Source organism: Bactrocera latifrons, unplaced genomic scaffold (genome assembly GCF_001853355.1).
Source record: "Bactrocera latifrons isolate USDA-ARS-PBARC rearing strain unplaced genomic scaffold, ASM185335v1 scaffold_68, whole genome shotgun sequence".
Taxonomy (NCBI): domain Eukaryota; kingdom Metazoa; phylum Arthropoda; class Insecta; order Diptera; family Tephritidae; genus Bactrocera; species Bactrocera latifrons.
This window is the reverse complement of record NW_017537356.1, coordinates 835,465-857,041: the sequence shown is the minus strand read 5'-3', so window position 1 is coordinate 857,041 and position 21,577 is coordinate 835,465. Positions and strand designations below refer to the sequence as shown.

At 36.2% G+C, this 21,577-nt stretch overlaps 1 protein-coding gene across 14 annotated transcripts in view; it reads right to left on the bottom strand.

The window, feature by feature from the left end:
* Positions 1-18,108, bottom strand: part of LOC108975652 (basement membrane-specific heparan sulfate proteoglycan core protein) — a 146,287-nt gene extending 128,179 nt beyond the window's left edge. For all 14 annotated transcript variants that reach the window (XM_018944321.1, XM_018944307.1, XM_018944308.1 and 11 more), the window contains exons 1-2: positions 18,018-18,108; positions 15,571-15,894 (exon numbers count right to left, since the gene is read on the bottom strand). In XM_018944321.1, coding sequence (XP_018799866.1) covers positions 15,571-15,708 — 138 coding nt within the window. In that variant the 5' untranslated portion in view covers positions 15,709-15,894; positions 18,018-18,108. The remainder of the gene's footprint in view (positions 1-15,570; positions 15,895-18,017) is intronic.
* Positions 18,109-21,577: the final 3,469 nt, after the last annotated feature.

The following is a 21,577-nucleotide window of genomic DNA, read 5'->3' as shown; positions in this document are numbered from 1 at the left end:
CGGACTGAGTAGGCAATTGAGAAGCAAAGTCCTCTCTCGACAAGCAAAAACCAAACTCTATAATTCCCGTCCTGCTATATGGTGCAGATGCTTGGATGATGTAAACAATGGATGAGTCGATGTTGCGAGTTTTCGAGAGAAAAGTTCTGCGAAAGATTTATGGTCCTTTGCGCGTTGGCCACGGCGAATATCGACGTCATTGACATAGTTCAGCGAATTAAAAGAGCGGCTACGCTGGCTAGGTCATGTTGACGGGATGGACGAAAACACTCTAGCTCTGAAAGTATTCAACGCAGTACCCGCCGGGGGAAGCAGAGGAGAGGAAGACGTCCACTCCGTTGGAAGGACCAAGTAGGGAAGGACCTGTCTTCACTTGGAATATCTAACTGGCGCCACGTAGCGAAAAGAAGAAACGACTGGCGTGCTGTTGTTAACTCGGCTTTATCGCGTAAGCGGTGACTACGCCAATCAAGAAGAAGAAGTAGCCAATTCCGGTTGTCACTCGAGACGGCATTGTGTTATTGAGAGGCTTTATGTTGGATTATTGTCAAAGAAATGTAAAACAAGAAAGCTTTCTGAACACAATGAAAGCACTATGAACATAGTGAAAGCTCTATTAAGATAATGAAAGCTTAAACTTTTATTCTATAAACAGCAATGTGACTTACTTGTATTTAAGCTTAAATAATTTGTGAAAGCAAAATAAAGTAGAAATTTACCTGAAAGAAAACAAACAAAAAAAAATTTATTAAAAACGTTCGAAATAAAAATTGTTAATTGTGAAATAATAAGAGTTTTACTTAAAACTAAAAGCAGTATACATGAAATGATAAAGTTATATAATTTCGAAAAGGTTGAGCACTATACCTCAAAGCACAGAATTTAAACAACTCCAAAGTTCCAATGAAGGCTTATCACTCTTTTATGAAGTAAAATTTTTCTTACTTTAGACCAAATTTCTGACAACAATTATTAATTTGAGATGCTGTATGATAAAAGTTAAAAATGTGTAAGAGTTGAAGCTCTGTATCTCAAGGCTTACAATCTATGCAAGATGAAAGCTTGTCAAAATTGAATGCGGAAGAATTCTACATTAGCATAGACCATATAAATTTCTGATTTCGAATTTGTATGACAAAAGCTTTAGGAACACGCTTTTTATTAACAAATGAAAATTTCAGAAATTAATTTTATATATTTGGACATTAACACAACAAACTTAAAAATAAATTTTATGTGATTTTGTCCCTAGCGATGCCATGCGAAAGCTCTGATGAAAGCATACCACAATTTTATGCATAAGATTTTTATAGTAGCTTAGACCAGATTCCTTTTAACAATTTTTGATATTGAATTTGGAAACTTACATGACAAAAGCTTTAGGAACACGCTAAAGCTTTTACTACCAAATGAAAGCTTAAACTATTTTAGATATTTCGAAAATTAATTTGAAATAGTAGGACATTAAACTAACACAACAAACTTAAAATCTAATGTGATTTTGTTACAATCGATGTGAAAGCTTTGATGAAAGCTAACCAAAATTTTATGCATTAGAATTTCACATCAGCTTAGACCAGATTAACAATGTTTGATTTTGATTTTGAGAAATTTTATGACAACAGCTTTAGGAACACGCTAAGCCTTTTATTACTAAATGAAAGCTTAAACTATTTTAGATATTTCGAAAATTAATTGGAAACGTTAGGACGTTAACTTGAAAATAAATTGAATGAGTTTTTGCCATCTAAAAGCTTTCCAATGCTTTTGCGATTTTCTCTAAGCAGCGGCCGCTGAAAATAAAAGCAAAATCAATGAAATTGCCGGCACTAACAAATGGTGTGTATTAGTCATTGAAAAATCGGTGAATTGGGATATACTAATTTGAAACAAAAACATGCATGTAATTGAATCAGCGACGAATGTCCATTAGAAAGAACATGCCCGAAAGCTGAACAAACAATAAACGCAGCAACAAATTGAGAATAAAACATAAAAATAAATTATAAGTAAATGGAAAATCTGTTCGCAGTAAAGCCGATCGACTTGTGTGATCGTCAAGGCGCGAAACGCAGCCGCAATCTGTTACTTTTTATGCCGAATTTTGTTTACACGCGCTTTATTGCTTCGCCAATCATTTTTGATTTTCTTTTTTGCTGCCCCTTTCATTTTCTCTATTTAATTACAGCATATTTCTTACAACAAATTGCTTGTTGCGCGCGCTTTGGATTTGCGCCAAGTTAACGAATTGCTTGTAGCATAGAATTTCGCCGCAGTGAGTAGCAAACAACAATTGGCTCATCGGCTGCGGGCTAAAAATACGACTGACGCTAACGATGAGTGGCAAGTGGCTTGGCAGCGTGTAGACGCATAGCTGACGGGTGTGGACTGAAGGCGTGTTGCAAGTACTGAAAAGGCATTTTTGAAAGGTTCGTCACGTTTACGAAAGTCAGAACCACTAGAAGTGCAGTAAGGTGCATTTTGTAAGGTTTGAGGCACGCTGACATTGTTGCGAAGCTAGGGTTAGGCCTTGAGAGGTTTTGAGGAGATTTTTGATGGCTTTGAGGCAGTTATTAAAGAGATATTAATCATATCATTATAGATTCTGACTGTACCTTGGACTCGCTTTCGAACTCTTCATATATAAAACTTATAGAAGCTCATTTTAATCAGCTTTATATAGCACATCCATTGTTCCTCTTCGCTGTCACTTTGTCAGCTTCAATTGGCCTCATTCACCGTGTTGCACAATTGACTTAATCCAGACGTTGCGACAGTGCCATTGGTGCCACAAACGCCGCATATGAAGCACTTGGAGCATCAAAGCAACATTAGTTTATTGAGCACTTCATCGATGCAGAAATGAAGTTGAACTAAGCTCCATACCGCTGTCTCCCACTGCCAGCGATGCTGCGGCGTTTCTGCTGTGAATAGCAAGCGGGCGTGGCGCATTGCTTGGCTGCAGACGGAGGCCAGACTACCAACGCAGCGCAGGCGCAGCCCAGGAAGACTCATCACTTTAATATCTTATGATTATTATTTCTTTGTGCTGCATATGGGCCCCTATTGCTAGCGGAGTGTGAAGCAGCAGCTGCGCACTCTTGATAAGTGCTCACTTGTTGTTGTTGTAATGCGTTGTCTGGTCGATGAATTTGCGTTTTGCGCATTTATCTGCGCGATCACTCCCTACAGCGTTATTGCGAGTGTCAGTGCAGGCTGCTTTGTATAGCTGTATGTCTGTATGTCTTCGATAATTACAGATGGCAAATGTCAGCGTGTCAAAAGTGGTAGAACACACAGCTCGAGCGACTACTTGGCGGTTGGCAACTCTATAGGCGCACATAAATACCAGTTTAGATATATAATATACATATGGGTATGTACGTATAACAACAACATCGCCGCCTCAATTGCCTCACACTTGTACATTTATTTGTGCATATCCACACACACATACGCTTACATATGCTACACACATGAGCCGGCTATGTAGGCAAGTCCACAAGTAGAATTGGCACAACAAACATTTAATGGTGGCTATTAAATGTTGCGCGCTATCATTAAACAAAGTCCAAAGTAATGAATATGAATATTAAAATGGGCAGTGAAATGATGAAACTTGTCGCCGTTGATACAAAGCATAACGCTCAAGTGGGCAGGAAAGATCACAAAAAGCAAAACAAAAAGTAAAAATGCTGTAATAAAATGGTGCTTGTGCTTTATGGGATTTCTAAGTAGGAGCGGGTATAAATAAAAATAACTTAAAATTCTGCAAATTCAAACAATTTCGTTGCCATATAATTTTCAAAATCGCTTACAAATATGTTCAGTGTAAGAGTTAATGCTTGGATTTTAGTATAATTATTTTGATGCTTTTGAATGCAGGCGCCTATAAGTTAATGACAAAAGATCAATTTGTGCTTATAGGTGGCGCAGACAATTTTAAATAATATTTTTGAAAAAATATAATAAATTTTTTGTAATTAAAATTTTTTTCCAACAAAATTTTTTTCTTCCATAATAATTTTTCAATAATATATATTTCTTTCATTACTAATACTTTTTAAAATATAAAATGATAAAACATAAATTAAAAAAATGTGTATACTATTTATTTAATAAATTTGTTTTCCAAAAATAATTTTTCTTCCATAGTAATTTTTTAATAATATAGGTGTTTTCTAAAATATTTTTTTTTTACTTTTGTACGTGGATTTTCTTACCGGTTTCAGTATTACCAACACTTTACTTCACTTATAATTGTGTTAGAAGCTGAAGACAGTGCGTATACGCAACCAGACACACAAATTTATAACATATTGCAAACAAATACTAATAAATTTTAATAATTTTTTTTTTGCTGATCGCTATCTACTGCAGACAAATAATTAGAGCCTTCAGAAATCCATGCGTTGCACGCACAACTGCCGCTCAATGATGTGTGTATAGCACACACATCCAAGTAAACAACTGTCAAGGTAAGGCTTTAATGAAGCGCTGAAACAAAGCAGTGATAGATAGGTATTTATATTTTTCCAAAGTCGAGAAATAGCAGCTTTAGAAAAATATAAATAAACAATAAAAAATAGAAAATCATAAAAAAGTTGAAAAAATGGAAAAATTATATTTACATCCAAGATGACAGCTGTGACTGTGTTTTTCTGTTTCGAAAAAAAATAAATATTAAAAATTAAAAAAAGAAAAAATGAATTTTTAAGCTGATAGTTGCGCGCAACGCAATAGCAAACAGCTTGACGCTTATATTGACGCAAACATAAACAGCCTAATCATCAAAAAAAAAAAATTTATTAAAAAAACACTGATGTTTCCGTTGCAATTTACATGCCGTCAAGTGCTCACTGAGAGCGCAGCTAACTGCTCGCCAGTCCGCACAATTAGCCACTCACTGCCTTTCTTGTTGTTGCCTTGTGTCACAAATATGGAAATTATTGCTAAGCTTTTATGCGTGTAAATATTTTCCGCTGCTGTTTTGGCACTTTTCAAGCGAAGTGTCGTAAAATTCATACAAAATACTTGAAAGCATAAATTGACTTGCCTGGTGGTCGACATAGCCGCGATGAGCTCATACATATGTGAAAAGCAGACCGGACGGCTACTCAGCCGAAAACCGGCTGTGAACTAAGCTGCGCGTGCGGTTTAGCGGCGAAGCGTCTCCACGGCTAATTGGCCGCTCATTTTTTTGCAGCGGCGTCAAGTAGTCTCACAAGCAGTTTTTTGCCTGAAGCTGACCAAAATCAAAATTTGATAACAGTAGATACGAGATGTGTGTATGTGAAATGCTTATACAACATAAGTGTACAAAAGCGGATCTTGTTTTAGTAACACTTAAAATGGAGATGAGGTACAACTCTCTAATTAAAAAAAAAAAAAAAAAAACAGTTTAAGCGATACTCCTTCTCAGATTTTGTAAAAGATCAACTATTTTGGGAACAAAAATTTGTCACTAAACTATATTTTTTTCTCTACAAATATTTACTAAAAAAATATTTTGAAAATATGGATATATTGGGTAGTCGAAAAAGTCTTTTCGTATTTCTAATCAAACTTCAATTATTTTTTTTGTATTTTTACTACTAAGTAAACAAACAAATATTTACCATTTTGGTCAATATATGTTTCTCAAAATAACTTTAATTTTTTGGCTTTGCTCGCAAAATAATAACTAAATATTTCGAACCGCGGCTGATTATATTATCGTTTAAGCTCTCCAAACGTGCGCATTCGCCGCTTGGCTCATTTAAAATGCATTTATTATGATTTGGCGATAATTGATCTTGATTAAATTCGCTGAAAAGTTAGCAAACTTCAATTGAGTGCTTCTTATGAAGATTGATATTCAATTGGCCCACGCAGGCGCTGCCTGGTGCAGCCAAATTGATGCGAAGAATACAATGCTAAGAAGCAAAAATATATACAGAAGTAAAAAAGTTAACGAAGTAACAACAAAGAGAGCATTTTTGAACAATAAAACAACACTATTTATTAGCCGTATTAAAGTCTTGAGAGTCTTGAGTCTTGAGTCAATCCAGTTTTGAAAAGTTAGCGACAGCCGAAGTGTAATAAGAAATACGAAGGGATTTTTTCGACTTTTATTAATTTAAAATTATTTAATAGACATTCTTTTCATTTTCTTTAACTAAAAATCATTCAAATACATTTTTAACATTTTTCAAGCAGTCACAACATAGTGGATTTTCTCACCTTGTAGACTTAATAATTTTCTAATTTAAAATAAACACACGCGCACAACTAAATGTGTTTGTATGCTTGCATTTATCTCGGAAAAGTCTGTTTGTAAAATGTTCGGAGCATTAAAATAAACAGTGTGTGCATTCAAGTACAAAAACAAACAAGCAAACACATTTCAAAGAAGAAGAAAAGTCATTGAGAAAATGTAAAGTGCATTTAAAAGCACAACACAAGCAACAACGGCATTGTACAAAGCGGAAAAATTAACATTGAAAATGGAACACAGTTGATTTCTTGGCACTGGAATGGGTTCGGCACTGCCGCAGGCGCATCCCAGCGAGGGGGCCAATGGGTTGGCGACAAAGCGGGTAAAAAATAAGCAACTAAATAGCAAAAAATGCGTGAAGCACAATATAGTAAATTTCAATAGAAAAAATTTTGGGGCAAGCGCACTTATTAATATGCGTCTGGCGGCGCATCAACAGCTGCAATGGCAGGTACAAATGCATAAACGGCTTGCAGGCGCTGTTTTGACTGAGAAATGAAATGCACACAGAAAGAAATATGTGCGCCAATAGAAGGCGCCTTTTTTGACATTTCAAGTGCGTTTGATCAGCTGTTCAATAGCGGGTCGGCTGTAAAGCATAGGAGGTTAAAGCATTCGCAAAGCGCTGCTCATTTGTATCTGGAGCAGAGTCTAATGCTGCCCTCAAGCGACAGTTGGCCACTGTGTGCAAAACACACTTCCTTGTCTACACCATTTGATTGAGATGCTGAATAGGTGCGAGTAAATATACATAGCTATGTCTGTGTAAGTAGTGCAGCGCATGTTTACATAAAAAATAATTGCCAGCAGACACATGTGTATGTTTTGTCTGTAATATGAGTTATTCTAATATTTACACACATGAATCTGCCTCCTCGCATGTCTTGTGCGCTATCTGACACTACAAAACCCAGATAAGCATGAATCGCAGTGGCTACTTACGCATATACATATACTATAAGTGCTGATTGGCGAATTTTCGAAAACAAATTTAGAGAAAAATGCATTATATTTTTGTGTGCTTCTTGAATTCCATAGCCAATTTTGCGAAAGAACTGAGTAAAATACTTTCATTAAGAATTATACACACAATTCAACATTTGAGCATAAGCTAGCAAAGTGGACCGAGAGGCGGAGCTCTCTACAACCAACCGAAGCTTCCAAAGTAATTTTTCTAACACTAAAGAGAAGTAAAGAAGCTGTTCTAAAAACCAGCATGAAGTTTCTTACCAATTTCGCGAACTATTCTGTGCAATTTGTAAAAGAGCAATGCTCAACGCTGATTGGTCAGTTACTAAATAGTGCGCTCTTTGCTTGTAAGGTATAAAATATGAAAGAGTAAAGGAAAAAGTGAACGTAGGGAAAAAATTAATGGTAAATATGTTTATGTAGACTTCATAAATATGTTGTATTTATATTTTTTTGTTTAGTTTACACGTGTAGTTATTTCTTCCCACTGCAGTTATCATTTAACTTATATATATATAATTGGCTTCAAAAAAGTCAGAAGTTAATGTGTTTATCTCAGACACGCTCAGCTTTAACCGAATTATAGCCAGACCTTAGGTATGTTTTTCTTTACTTTAGTTTTATTTTTGTACCCATATATACTGGCAAACGTTTCCCACATTTACTGACGATCTTTTGCACTTCGCTGAGTTGAAATATGAATAAAGGTAGAAAATATGACATGAGATGACAATGCGAGCCAGACTATCTGCTCGAAAATCTCAGCAATCCCAATGAAAAATGAGCTCACAAGAAAAAATGCTGATGGACACGTTTAAGTATTGCGCTAATGCACATTGCTTATATTGCTTGTAGGAGTTGTCTAACCTAAATCTATATACAGGGTCTTCTAAGCGGTGAATGCTGCGCAAAAGTAGCCAAAAATAAAGGGTCGGCGATTTTTTTGAGAAAATATTTTGTTGCTTAGAAGATCACTAGATGCCAGCGACTGAATTTGAGATTTAAGCGTGTCTAGCTTGTAAATGTATACTTTTAACTGCGCGCAGCTCGTATTTAATGAAAAGTAATATTGCGGCAAGTATATCACAATGTTGTATGTATTTATTTATTAAAATTTCACACCGTGGAACGAAGAGGGCTTGTGAACAGCTCTGCTCTTTCGGCAGAGAATCGGCAAAGTCACATAACTATAAATAAAGGATGCTGATGACATGTCCTGAGACTAAAATTTTTGATAAACAGCTTAAGTTAGCTGTTCAACTTTCAATGAACTTGCTCAGACTGTTTATTTACTCAATTTCTAAAAGAGAAATAGTTTTTTTTTGTTTATTTTCAATATATTCATATTTTTACGTGCGTGTTTTTGTGCGTTCGTTCTATGAGCGTTCCAATGCGTTCCTGCACATTCATTTGGCCTCATTAATTGTTTGCACACACAAGTACATAAAACCTAGTACATGCCGGCCTGCTGCTGCCCCACCTGCGCACCACTCCCGCTAGTTATCGTCATATGTTCATTGCTTTATCAATTTGCAACGCAGTAACAATAATAAAAACTAATAAAAGTGTGGAATATGAGGAATATGAACAAATAGTTCTACAGCTTTTCGATAAACGCTTGACATGCTCTCAACCACCAATAGCTAGCATATAAATGTGTATATTAGGGTGGGTACAGAAAACGAATATTATTTTCGGTTAGTAGTCTGAAAAATTATTGATAGACACTTCTAAAAAAATATCTTCAAGAATGAACTTTTAAATGTTTCATATCTTTTGTAAGAAATTGAATGATCTCTAACTTATTTTTTTAAAACCTTTTTCGTTGAGATTTTATTTTTTTTATTATTTTAAGGCAAAATTTATGAATTCCATAATTATGAACTCATCCCATTTTTCAGAGTACTCTGCGAAAAGTTCATATTCGTTTCTTTTGTAGCCACCCTAATATATATGTATGTATGTACATATTGCAACTGTTAAAAAGCTTAGCAAACATTGCGTAATATTCCAAGGTGATTGTGCGAATTTTTCTAAGATTTGCAAATTTGCCTTATCAACGTAGGCAAAGCGCTAGTCGAACGAATGAATGGAGAGAATGTGTTAGAATGGTAAGCAAATGTTTTTTTTAAGCAATTGTTGCTAAGAAATATAAATAAATTGCTTTTGCGCTAAGAATTTAGCTGAGAAAATTTTTACACTAGAAACATTTTTAGTTTGAAAAATCTTGTTTTGTGAATTTACTTGAATTATTTAGAATTTTTTAATGAACATTTTTCTTAATAAAATAATATATTTTTTCATTTTCTGTTGACAATTATAAGGGAAAAAAATTCAGATCTTTTCCAAAATACTGATTGGTTAATTTTAATTTTTTTTAAATTATTTTAATTTTATTTTAGAATTTTTTTGCACTAGGAAGAGTTTAGTTGTGAACAGTTTTTACACTAGGAAAACTTTTAATTTAAAAACCTTTTTTTTTGGGAATTTATTTTACTATTTTTAAGAATTTGTAACATTTTTCTAATAAAATAATATTTTTTTAATTTTCTGATGCCATTTTTAAGAATAAGGCTAAAAATATGCAGATTTTTTCCACAATGCTGAGTGGGTCATTTTAATTTTCTTAGAAATTATTTTAATTTATTAAAGAAAATAATTTATTAAATTTTTTTGGAATTTTTTTCATTTAAATTTTTTTCCTAAAATAATCGCTTTTCTACATAGCATTTATATACTGAATTCTCGCTACCATTTTAAGGGTAACTGCTGCATATTGCTTCCAAAATGTTCATTCGTTGAAAAATCTTAAATTTACGCCGCCCCGTTCGGCACTTGCAACATACACCCACACACGCACATATTTAGAATATCGTTATTTATGAATGCGTTTTTTAAACTTTTTTACGCCATTCATTAAGCAACAGTTGCACATTTGGCACATATGGACACAATGTGTGGCGGAACCGACTTTGCTGCCACAGTTCCGTTGGTCGTTGCGATTTTTTTTTCAATTTTTTTGTTTGTTTTTGATTTTTGGCATATTTTGCTTATAAACAACAATTAATTGCAAAATGCGCGTTCACCCGCGCCCCAAGCGCCGCCTGTCGCCGCCAGAGAGTAGGTCAACAGCGAGTCATTCCAGCTTTTTTCGGCGCATGTGGCAACTTATTTATATTAGACGCAGAGCAATTACTGCCAAACACACACACATTTCCATGTGCGAAATTGCGTGTGCCACGTCTTCGCGCTGGAATTTAATCTCACGCAATTTCTTTTCAGCAACTTTTGTGCTGCTTTTTCCATTGCCTGCGCCTTGTCTTTAACTTGAGTGCCAGTCATTTAGTTATGGGTCGCATATGGTGCACTTATGTGCGGCCGCTGTGGCATATGCAGCGCTTGTTGCATGGTTTTACGAGGCACTTGTTGGCGTAAGCAAAAAGATTTGAAACATGCTGGAAAAGTGTATCTAAATATAAAAAGAATTCAAGCCAAGTTGAAGTGCTGCAGCCCTCAATGAATGGTGCCTGGGAAAGCTGAATGAATGAAACTCAGACAGCTGAGGATTAAAAAAAATAATAATCTAAAAAACAGGAATTTATACAGGGTCTCCCTTTAAGAGCACAGAACTTTCACTTGAAATAATGCGAAGGAAAAAGAGATAGTTTATCTCAATAACTTAAAAGGAAATGGTTTGAATCGGGTTTTCACTGACAGCTGATTTTACAGCTAGCCCTTTAAAAATGTATATACTTTTTAGAAAACACCCTATATATTTTATATTTAAGAAAACTACTAACTAAGAAATTACTTATAAGAAAAAATCAAAGATTTCTTGTTTTCAGCCAAACATAAAAATTTCTCAAAAGACACCAATAACAATTAGTGCTACAATTTTGTGCACTCGTTTATTATTTTGTTATTGTCTTTTCTTTCTTCAACAACAACAGCACGCATGGTCACGCAGTTAACTGTATGTCAGCCTCGAGGTGATAAGAGCGGACTTTTGCAACGGGCCCGCTTCTATACACGCACTTACAGCACACACTTGGTGAGTGTTGCACAATAAAATGAATTAAATAATAAATTTGTAATTAAAAACAAATCAAAAGGAGAGCAACACAGATTAACGCACGGAGATGCTGACCCCTTTACACAACTTCCTATTTGATAAATGACTTTGACAGCAGCAAAAGCAACTAAAGTCAACATAAAACATAGCAGGAACAGCAACAAATGGCAGTAACGGTAACCTAAAAAGCGCATGAAGCGTTTTTAGAAAAGTGGCGCAGCTGAAGTTCAAGAGAAATCTGGTTGAGTAGAGGCTAAAAGCAGTGGTGGCGCAAAAGGAAAATATGAGTACTAGAAGCTTGCTCGGAATCTGAAAACTTTTTTTGGATTATTTATAATTTTTGGTAGTCGAAAAAGTCTTTTCGTATTTCTAATCAAATTTCAACCTATTTTTTATATCTATACGAAAAGACTTTTTCGACTGCCAATATTTAGTTAGATTGTGTGCAGATTTCCATTCACTTCAAGTATACTTCCTGCTCTGATGAGCCATGGTTGCAGATAACCCCGCGCCAAAGATTTTCGAAATCAGCGAAATCTGTGTAAATTTATTTGAAATTCTATTTTTTGGCGCATTTTTTATCAAAAGAATACACATACATACATATACATATGTAATCATATAGACATGTATGTATATATATAAAAATGCCGATAACAGCGCTTTTTCGCTCAAATTTAAGTTCAAAATCAGGCATTAAAATAGTGGCGCGCCGAAATTGGAAGACATATTTTTTTCTAAAAGTCTCTGACTATCTTTTTAGTGGCACAATGCCTTATATAATGCTTGGCTTTAGAAACAGACTTTAGTTTTAATTCACAGTAAATTGGTTCATCTTCATAAGTCGCGCTGATAACACGCCACAGCAAGCTGCTCACGTACACACACACACATGCAAAGGTCTATTATCAGCACGAAGCGCCACCGGCCGGACGCGATCGACAGTCGGCAGCGAACAATACGTCGTTTGCCAGCATAATTTGCTATTTTTGGCTAAACTTTTGCAGCAGCGCTTTTGTGTGTGTGTGAGTGTGCGTGCGCGCAGAATGTTTGAAATGTTTTGACGTGATTTATGCGTTTGTTGTTGTCAATTGCTGTTGTCTTCGCTCGATAGGCTCTCGGCTCTTCTGCCTTGGCTTCGACGCCGCTGATAACCTGGCCTATTATTTATTTGCTTTTCGCGCCACTGTGCGCTCAGCTTGAACTTTATTATTGAACTCATACGCTTTTATGATTTATTGTTGTTGCAATTGTTAAGAAAACAATGTTAAAATGGCAATTAATTTATATTTTTTATTTAATTTAATTTTTTCTGTTTTATTTTTGTAAAAGTGTGAGATTAGAAGATCCGGTGTTGGGGCTTTCAGAAAGTGGCACAACGTGTCCTTGAACAACGTAATAAATACGGCGTTTATAGGAAACGGAAATGGAAATCGATTAACGGTGTAAATGATTGAAAATATATGCACATTTTTGAAAATATTGCTTTTTTTATTAAAAAATTATAAATTCTATTTTTCCGATTATATATGGGCTGTAAAATTACATGAGCAATAAGTAGTCACACCAACACATTGTTAGCGCAAGTAACCGCAATTTTCTAGTACGAAAACCTTTAAATATTCAGTGCTTATAAATATATGGATATATGGCTGTGGGTATGTCTGTGTCGGCCGCCAAACCCAGCAATATTTATTTTCCATTCTTTTTTCCTTCCGCAATGTTTACTTTGAAGCTCGGGTCATAAAATCAAATTTTTGACTAGACACGCTTGTTAGAAATGAGTATTATAGGTGTTAACTGCTTGATTATCACACAATAATGGCGATTATCACACGCACTCTTTGCCGCTGGCATTGTGTTTACTTTCGAGTTTGTTCTGCGCGATAATTTGGGTTGGCAACACAGTTTTATATAAATTTTACCTTAAAATGTGGTATTTTATATCCACATCAGCAGGGGAGAATCCAGGGAGGGAAAAGGGGTTAACTGCAGAGATAGTCATGATCTCCCACTGCTTTTAACTTTTATTACGCCCCATGACTTTAAGGAATCATAATCCTTTTATGCCAAAATACACCAAGGTTAGGTTAGGCTGCGTTAAAATATCGGTCCTGTTATGATATGGCTTTGATATAACTTCTACACCCAAACGAGCCCGATGATGAAGTAGCTTGATGCTTTTTGAAGTGCAAATACTTATTTCTAGAAATAGTTTGCAACCCAGTGCTGGTATTATCGCGCTGTCGAAATGAATTTTCGCTTCCCTGAAAGAGGCTGCACTTCGTGTCACAACGTTGGTATAGTTCGTAGTGCATTGAAAATGACGATGAGCGCCGCTACTTGGACACGTTTTTAGCAAGTTCAGGTTTTCATACAAATAGACTAATGAATGGCTTGATTATGGTTTCGTAGACCCACAGCACTGCCTTTTGTGAGAGTTCCCAGCTATTCCCTAAAGCTGCTCAATATTCTGCCTGCGTGAAAGCTTTTCATCGAATAAGGACACTGGCACACCTACTACTTTGTATATAAATATTTCATTTACACCAAAGAATCAAAAGAATACTAGCTTGAGGATCAACAACTATCAAAACTATTCTATTGTATATCTCGAAGAGAATAAACTATGCAGATCTGAGCTGAAAAAGTAGTAGATTATCGAAAACCCATCGCGGAGAATGTTTCTCTATCTGACCTAACTTAGCAATTGGTTTCCATAATAAAATGCGATATGATACTTTGACGAGGGTTATGGCTGGCAACGGCCAAACGTGGTCATGTACTATACTTAAAAAAAAAATATGCCAGAGATAGACAGAAACAATCTGTATGCTTCTCTTGTATGCTATCTTGATGAAAGAGCCTTCTTATTGACTCATATTTTTGGGCTTTGATATGAGGCATCTATTCACTGAGTGCTCTCTTAGAAAATTTGTGCTAGCTTTTGGAAACTAAGCACTATACAGGTAGACTAGTCCACTTATGTTACAGACGCATATCCGGTTAATAAATAAACATATAACATATGTATAATATATTTACCACAATTATACCGTCATTTAACGAGCGGCTGCTTATGTAACCTTTCGTACTAGTTTTATGTTACTATTGTCTAAAATTAACTCGCTTACTTCATCTGGCAGCAAATAAGTATGCTTATCTATCGGAGGAATGGCGTAAGTAAAGACTGCAGTTGTTGTTGTTAGCTAATAGCAAAATATTGCAAAAGCAAATATTTTAAGTAGAACTTTTAACAACATTCAGCTACAAACCTTTCTGGCTGTGACTCACGAGCCGCTTTATTAGGAATTTTTTACTTGCATATGCAAATACTAAATGCCCTACAGACTAGAAGCGGTAAAGTATGGGAAGAGCAGAAATATTGTGATTTTATCTGGCATATCAGCGCTATGTTAACATGAGGTTCAAATGCTGGCGATCACTTGAGGTAACTTGCAGTAAAATGCCTTTAAGTTTCTATGAATATTTAGAACCTTTTTCGCTGGGGTTTGAACCTTTGGGGAGCCGTAAACTTACAACAACTGAATTATTTAAATATTTTGAAAAAAAACTTGTATTGCTTAGCCGCAGATAAGATTTCTAGCAAACAATCCATTATGGTTTTCAATCACAGTTTATTGCTCATTACCGCGTGAGTGGCTTTAAGTTAAGCAAATATGAGTACATTTTGAATATAAATCAAATATAACTTATGAAAGGTTAGCTTTTCGTCTATTCCTTTCAAAGAATTATGGGTTTAAGTCTTGAACTCATAAAAACTCCACCTGCAAGTCTTTCGAAAGTAAAATTTTCAATGATAATTTAACATCTAAATCTGCATTCTCAGATAGATCAGAATACCCAAGTCGCAAACCACAAGTTTATTTATGAAATTTGTACAAAAACAGCTTTTATTGTATTATTATGGGTTCGAGTCTTGGCTAAAAGTAAAAAATAAAATAACAGATTTTTTTTTAATTATATAACTAATCATAAAAACAGCATCCACGAGGAAAATTTTTCGCTAAAATTTAATTCTAGGCTTTTAATATTTTTTTAACAAACAAGTCTCAACCCAAAAGTAGTAAGCATCACAAAAACTTGAAAAAAAACAACTAAATTTCTAGAGCAACATATTTGCTAAAATTTTGCTTTACAGCCGCATGAAGCTATATATAAATGATAGTCCCAGTACACACATTTTTTGATTAAAAAAATTAAGCATTGTCAAAAAAATTTCCTAAAAATAACAAATTACCATCCAACTCACCTTAGCCGTTGCCATGTGGTAGGTGCCACATGTGGCATGCAATATCAGTAGAACTGCCACGACTTTGAAGATCATCGAGGCACTCCACAGCGTCCGCCTCGCGGCGCTCGCACCACTTTGGGGTACCTGCGCCCCCATTTCACTGTTCGCCGTCTGGCTGTGTTGGTTCACTTGGAAATTCGAATGTCAACGCCAAGCGAAATTTGAAAAATTTTAAAAATAATGCAAACTAAGAATCGCTATAAATCAAAAGTTGGCGCGACGTGCTAATAATTTTTACTAGTTTTCTTGCTTTCTTATTGTTTCTGTTTATTGTGTATGTAACTGCAAAAATAACAAATTCGAAAAGTAAAACATTTGTTTTTATGCTGTAAATTATTTAATTGGCGTTGCTTTGAGGCACTTGTGTAGAATTGAGAAGCACAAAGTTTAGAATTTTCGCTCTTGTTCTTGCTCGCGTTCTCATTGCAATTATTCTGCTTTGTGTTTTGAAATATGATTTTTTCGACGCTTTGGCGCTTTTTAGCATTTATTTGGGTACGCTTCGCGCAAAACGCGTGTTCTGCGACGTTTATTTATTTATTGCATTTAAATTTATTTATTTTTGCGGCGGTGCTCCGCGTGCGAGTCGTGTGATCGTATGGCGATGCGGGTGGGCGGACGAGCCGTTGTTTCGCTTGAGCTCAGCAGAAAGTATTGAAAATGTGCGGGGTTTTTGCAGCGAAGACAAGGCAAAGCAATGCCAGGGAATAAAGAAAACTCAAAAAAGTTAAGAAATTGTAGAAATACATATCAAAAATAAAAACAGAATGCAATGCCATGAATTCCACGGGGACACGTGATTGGCGTGGCGAATTGGCTGAAATCCGAGCAATTCGCATCGAAGGTACTCAGAATGCAACAAAGGCAGAAAACGGAAAATGCGAAAGTCTGTTTGTACGCAAAAGGGTGTGGAAAAAAATTTATAAAAAATTAAAAATCCGTTTTTGCTCAGATCATGTGTTTGTATTTGGTTTTTGAGCCTAAGTTTGCTTAGATTTTGCTTTCCACAACAAATTTTTATGCAAAATAATAAGGTTTAAAAAAATACACTGGTTTACAAATATTAAAATTCTATCTCAAAGAATTCGAATCCAAGCAAAAATTAATTTAAAAAAATAAAACTTAAATTATCTCACTTTTATGTTCGCCATTTTTTCCAGCTAAAGTATTGGAGCAGCTAAATTATTCGAGCGTTATATTTCAAATTCAAATTCAGCTTTCAAATACAAATTTAGAATTATTTAAAAAAAATTTTTTTAATTTTCATTTAAAAATTCATTTTAAAAATTTTCTATGGATTTCCAATTTTCTAGTTAAATTATTGTGCTAGTTTTACATTTTACAACTTCAGTTTTCAAATAAAAATTTAAAAATTATTTTTCAACATTTATTTTTTAATTTGGTTTAAATTATATTTTTTTTAATATTATAATAACTATAAAAAACCGAATTTGAATAATTTTGACGGCTGAGGTATATGTTCTTTTTTTAGCTCTCAAATGAGATGTAGGTTATTCGACTCATTTACAAACAAAAGATACAGTTCTATTATAAATTGTTATGTGCAACTATTTTTTTGGAATTATCTTTTGAAAAGTTTGCGTAAACGACTGTGAAGGTACTTTTTTTCGAGCGTTGAAATTTTGAAAATTATAACACCAAAATTTTTCAAATTCTATCAAAATAAAATAATAAATGAAAAAAAATTCAAATTCAAACAAATAAAAAAAAAATAAGTTTAGAATATTTTGCCGCAAATTTTTTTTTGCTCGCATTAAATTTTTTTTTCCAAAATTTACACCTTTTATTTTTAATAAATTATTTTTGTAATCTACGAAGAAAAAATTAAAATGCAAGACTATTTTGCGGCACTATAACAATTTTGTTTTTTAAAAACTGCCAAAAAGCATATCTTTGAAATTTCACGAAAGTTTCAAGTCAAAAAAGTTACTGCCTCCGCTGTCAAAATTTTGCAGTACCTTGCACTTTTTTCTTTTCCACACATTCCATGGCAAATACTTTAATCCCGCATACATAAATGCCGCACAAATTGTTTGTCCGAATTTATTTTCAATAATTTGTCCAATAGAATGGGGAAATCTCAGCTCATCACAACTCCTACCGCCACTCCCACTCAAACACGCACACGCGCAAACGTTCGACTCGCACATTCCATTCGCGTTTATAATCAAAGCAGAAAATCAAAGTAGGCTAGCGCACGTATCCTGCCGCGACGGCGTATCCTGGCTCTAATGCGCAACAAATCCACGCGGATTAACGCAAGTAATGCCGGCGACGTGAACGACAACTTTTCGAGGACATCACTTGACGTTCGTTCGGCGACACGATTAATACATTTTTTAATTCCAGCAAAGTTCGCCCAAATTATTATATTTATTCAATACCCACACAATCCTCGCAAGCTAAGACTTGTGTGTGACCGAAATACCAACTAATCACCACCAGCGAACCGTAATCGACGTCCGTACCGCACGACGGCGCACAACCGAATGGAGCTGCAGACTTCCTTTTCGTCTTCGTCGGAGTCGTTTTCGTTGGGGCGCTGTCGGCGCAGTCGCCGGCGCTGACGCTGACGCAGCGTCTTAGTGTTGGTGGCGTGCTGGCGGAGGAGAATGGCGAATGCGGCGCATAAGTACGTTTGCATATACCGGGGCCGGTGCCGGGGTATGCGGGCGTGTTGTGCAAATCACGAGAGATAATGTAGTGCTGCCGCCGTTGCAGCTGCTTCTTCTTATTCTACAAGTTGTTCTTCTTCAGCTTGTTGTGCCTGCTCGCTTTCTGCTTATGCTTCGCATGCTTTTTGTACTCGTACACATATGCATATTCGCTAGAACTTAATGTAACCGCAGGAATACTACTCACACACACACACTCACACCAATGATAGCGCTAGCCGTATGCCGGCAGCTTGTTTCATATAACCTGCACACGAGCAGCCGAAAAGAGCGGTTTTGGTGCGAGCATACAAAGACGCGCGTATGTCCATTGATTGGTATTTAGTATGTGGCAGTGTATGTGGGCGCCCGCCTAACTCTGTTTGTGTGCGGAGCGCGGAGCTTTTATAACAAAGCCGAAAATTGTCAGACGACGATAACGACGTCCATGCACAGACTGATTGTAGCGAGGCACTAGCAAGGCACTAGCATTCAATAGCAGGCAAAAGTGGTGACAGCCACAGCAACGGCGCTCTAAGCATAGGGCAACAATAACAACAAGCGGGTAGCACCGCAGAACCGCAGAATGACGCGAGTGGCTGCGAGGCGACGAAAACGAAACGAAAAGTCAACTCAAGTCAGCAGTTAACGCAATCACAACAGACTAATACAGCAACAACAACGTCGACAACAACAACAACGACCGCGACAACCGTAGATATGATTAAAAATAGAGCAATAAAAAATCGTTACTTGCCGATAGTGATATCGACCGCAACAACGACAGCGAAGACAGTAGAAAACGACGACAACAACACTCAAAAAACAAACAAAAAAAAAACAAACAGCTGGCAATAAAATGCGAGAGCAACAGCTGTTAGCAAGACTAAGGATCGGTTATCCAACTACAAGTCCAAACCATGGCTCAAAAGCCAAAAACAAAAATTATTTAAATTATTTTGAGATTGAAAAATTTTGAAAATGCAGCCAACATTCCCGCACTGTGGCAACCCTAACGTAGTTTTTCAAATAAAACAATAATTTTCAATTAAAATCACCAATGTCCAACAGTCATCATTACGACACGGTGCGCACCCCGAGCTTCTGCCATCTAAACACATACTGTTGAATTTTATTAAAATTGTCTCTCGCGTGTGCCTTTACTCTCTCTCCTACGCACGCACCGAACTGGCACTGCTTTTAAGTGGCTTTGTTATCGCAAAGCAGAGCGTATATCCAAAGATCTCAGAGAGAGCGAAAGCATGCGCTCGCATTCCGATACCAGTTCGCTCAATATTGATCGAACAGTCGTTGGGGTAATTTTTTACAGGTAACTGCAACTTCTTTTTAATTAAACGATGAGGTGAGCAACAGTTCAGCCTACTCAGAATAAGTTAGAGATGTGTCCAAAATACCATGTTAAGAAAGCAATCTCGAAAGCTTGAAAGCGGCGGGTTTTCACAAGGTTTTTGGAAGTTACGGGCTCGGTAGTAATTTATTGAAGCCATTCCTTTTAAAAGTAATTCATACATATGACACAGATTGAACTGAGGACGCAGGCGCTGCAGACCTTCCCGACAATACAATTTTCTAAGTAAATATGCAACCCTTTCCTATGGGGTTTCCTAGTTGGAGGCGGTTTCCCACCCACATGGTTTACATTTCTCTCTACTTCTTTTATGTTCCTAATAATGTTGGGCAAAATGAATTTGTAAAGGCAATGAAAAAATAAACAATAAAAACGCAAAAAATTGTTGTTGAAGTAATAGCAACAACTTAGGGCTCTGCAGAGCCAAAGCTGTCACCGCTTGACGACAATCGTGTTGGAATGCCGGTAGGCTTATAGCAATGCGGTTACAATAGTAACAACAGCAGTGACAATGAAGACAAGCGGGAGTTGCACACAAAAGCAATGCGGTGATTTTTACCTTTTTGTTTTGATTTTGACTTTCTGCGCCACCACAAGTTCGCTACGGCTGCCCTGAAGTTGTGTTGAGTGTTGTCAAACCACTTAACTGGGCCCTAAAAAACGAACGCGCAGCGCACAAGGTAAGCAGATGAGCGTTGGTGAATGATATGAGAATAAACAAACAGGCAAAAACCAAACGAAATGATAAAAGCGTGAGTGAATTGAGCATACAAAACCAGTATGCCGAGTTGAACTCATGTTGACTGCTGACTACAAAGGCAGGTAAGGGGCGGGGATACATAGAGGCAATTTTCATATAAAGTGGTGTGGCGGAAGAGACCGCGGCCATGCGAAAGTCGACTCAGCGCCGATGATGGGAGTGTAGCGCTGGGAACTACTGGAGAATGGGGGTACGCGAGCACATTCAGGCATATTGGTTGTTTATTAACTAATACTTTACTGTACGAACTCGTTTGCTGTTGTAATGGGTGGCCATAATTGAGGTGTCAAAGCGTCAAAATCAAAGCAATGTGTCGTTGTCTATTTTTACCTCAAACACAGGGTCCGCTGAGTCGAGGTGAGAAAGCTGGTTGTGTGTGGACAAAAAATTTCATTCAGTAAAATATGGGAATCGATGGCTGTGTGCATTGCTTATTAATAGAGGCGTGACATCTATACTTTCGCTGGCAGAGGCTGAAAACGCCATACTCGTGCAACAGAGGGAAGAACAACAAAAGTTGACCAGTTGAATGAGAACATAAGACGCTTGAACGAAATTCTTGATAAAATGTAAAAAAAGCGAACGGTGCAGAGCCAAAGATATCGGCATATGTTTTGAGGAAGTTTTTTAAAGTAATGAACCAGGTCAGTTTGATAAGTTGAACTATGTATGAATAATATACTTTTCTTCTATAAAAAAACAACAGTGAATGGATCTACCTAGGACAGTGAATTATAAGCTCTACGAAGACCGCAAGCAGAAAACTCGAGGCGGCCACAATTGTTAATTTAACTCATTGAAGTTTCTACGATGGTCGGAGAGGGAAAGCGTAAGCAAACAAAAAATAAAATAAATTATTCAAAATGTGTTCGTCCAATACTTTTTTATGAAAAGTTGAGCACCGTGTTCAGATATTTCTCAACATTCAAAATAAGTCTCTTACAACGACTTTCTCCAAAAAGTTAATACGATTGTTTGAACGACTAAAGACTATTTTACTCGAAAATCATTCATTATATCAAATATGCAGCTATAACAGGGCCAGAGAACCTTTAAACCGCTTAATTAAAAGGTTTCGAACTCATTCAACCGAACTCGTACTTCTTCCACCAAGTGAGGGCGCGAGGCAGCGCTTATGTCAAGTGGACAGTTGAAGCAGTG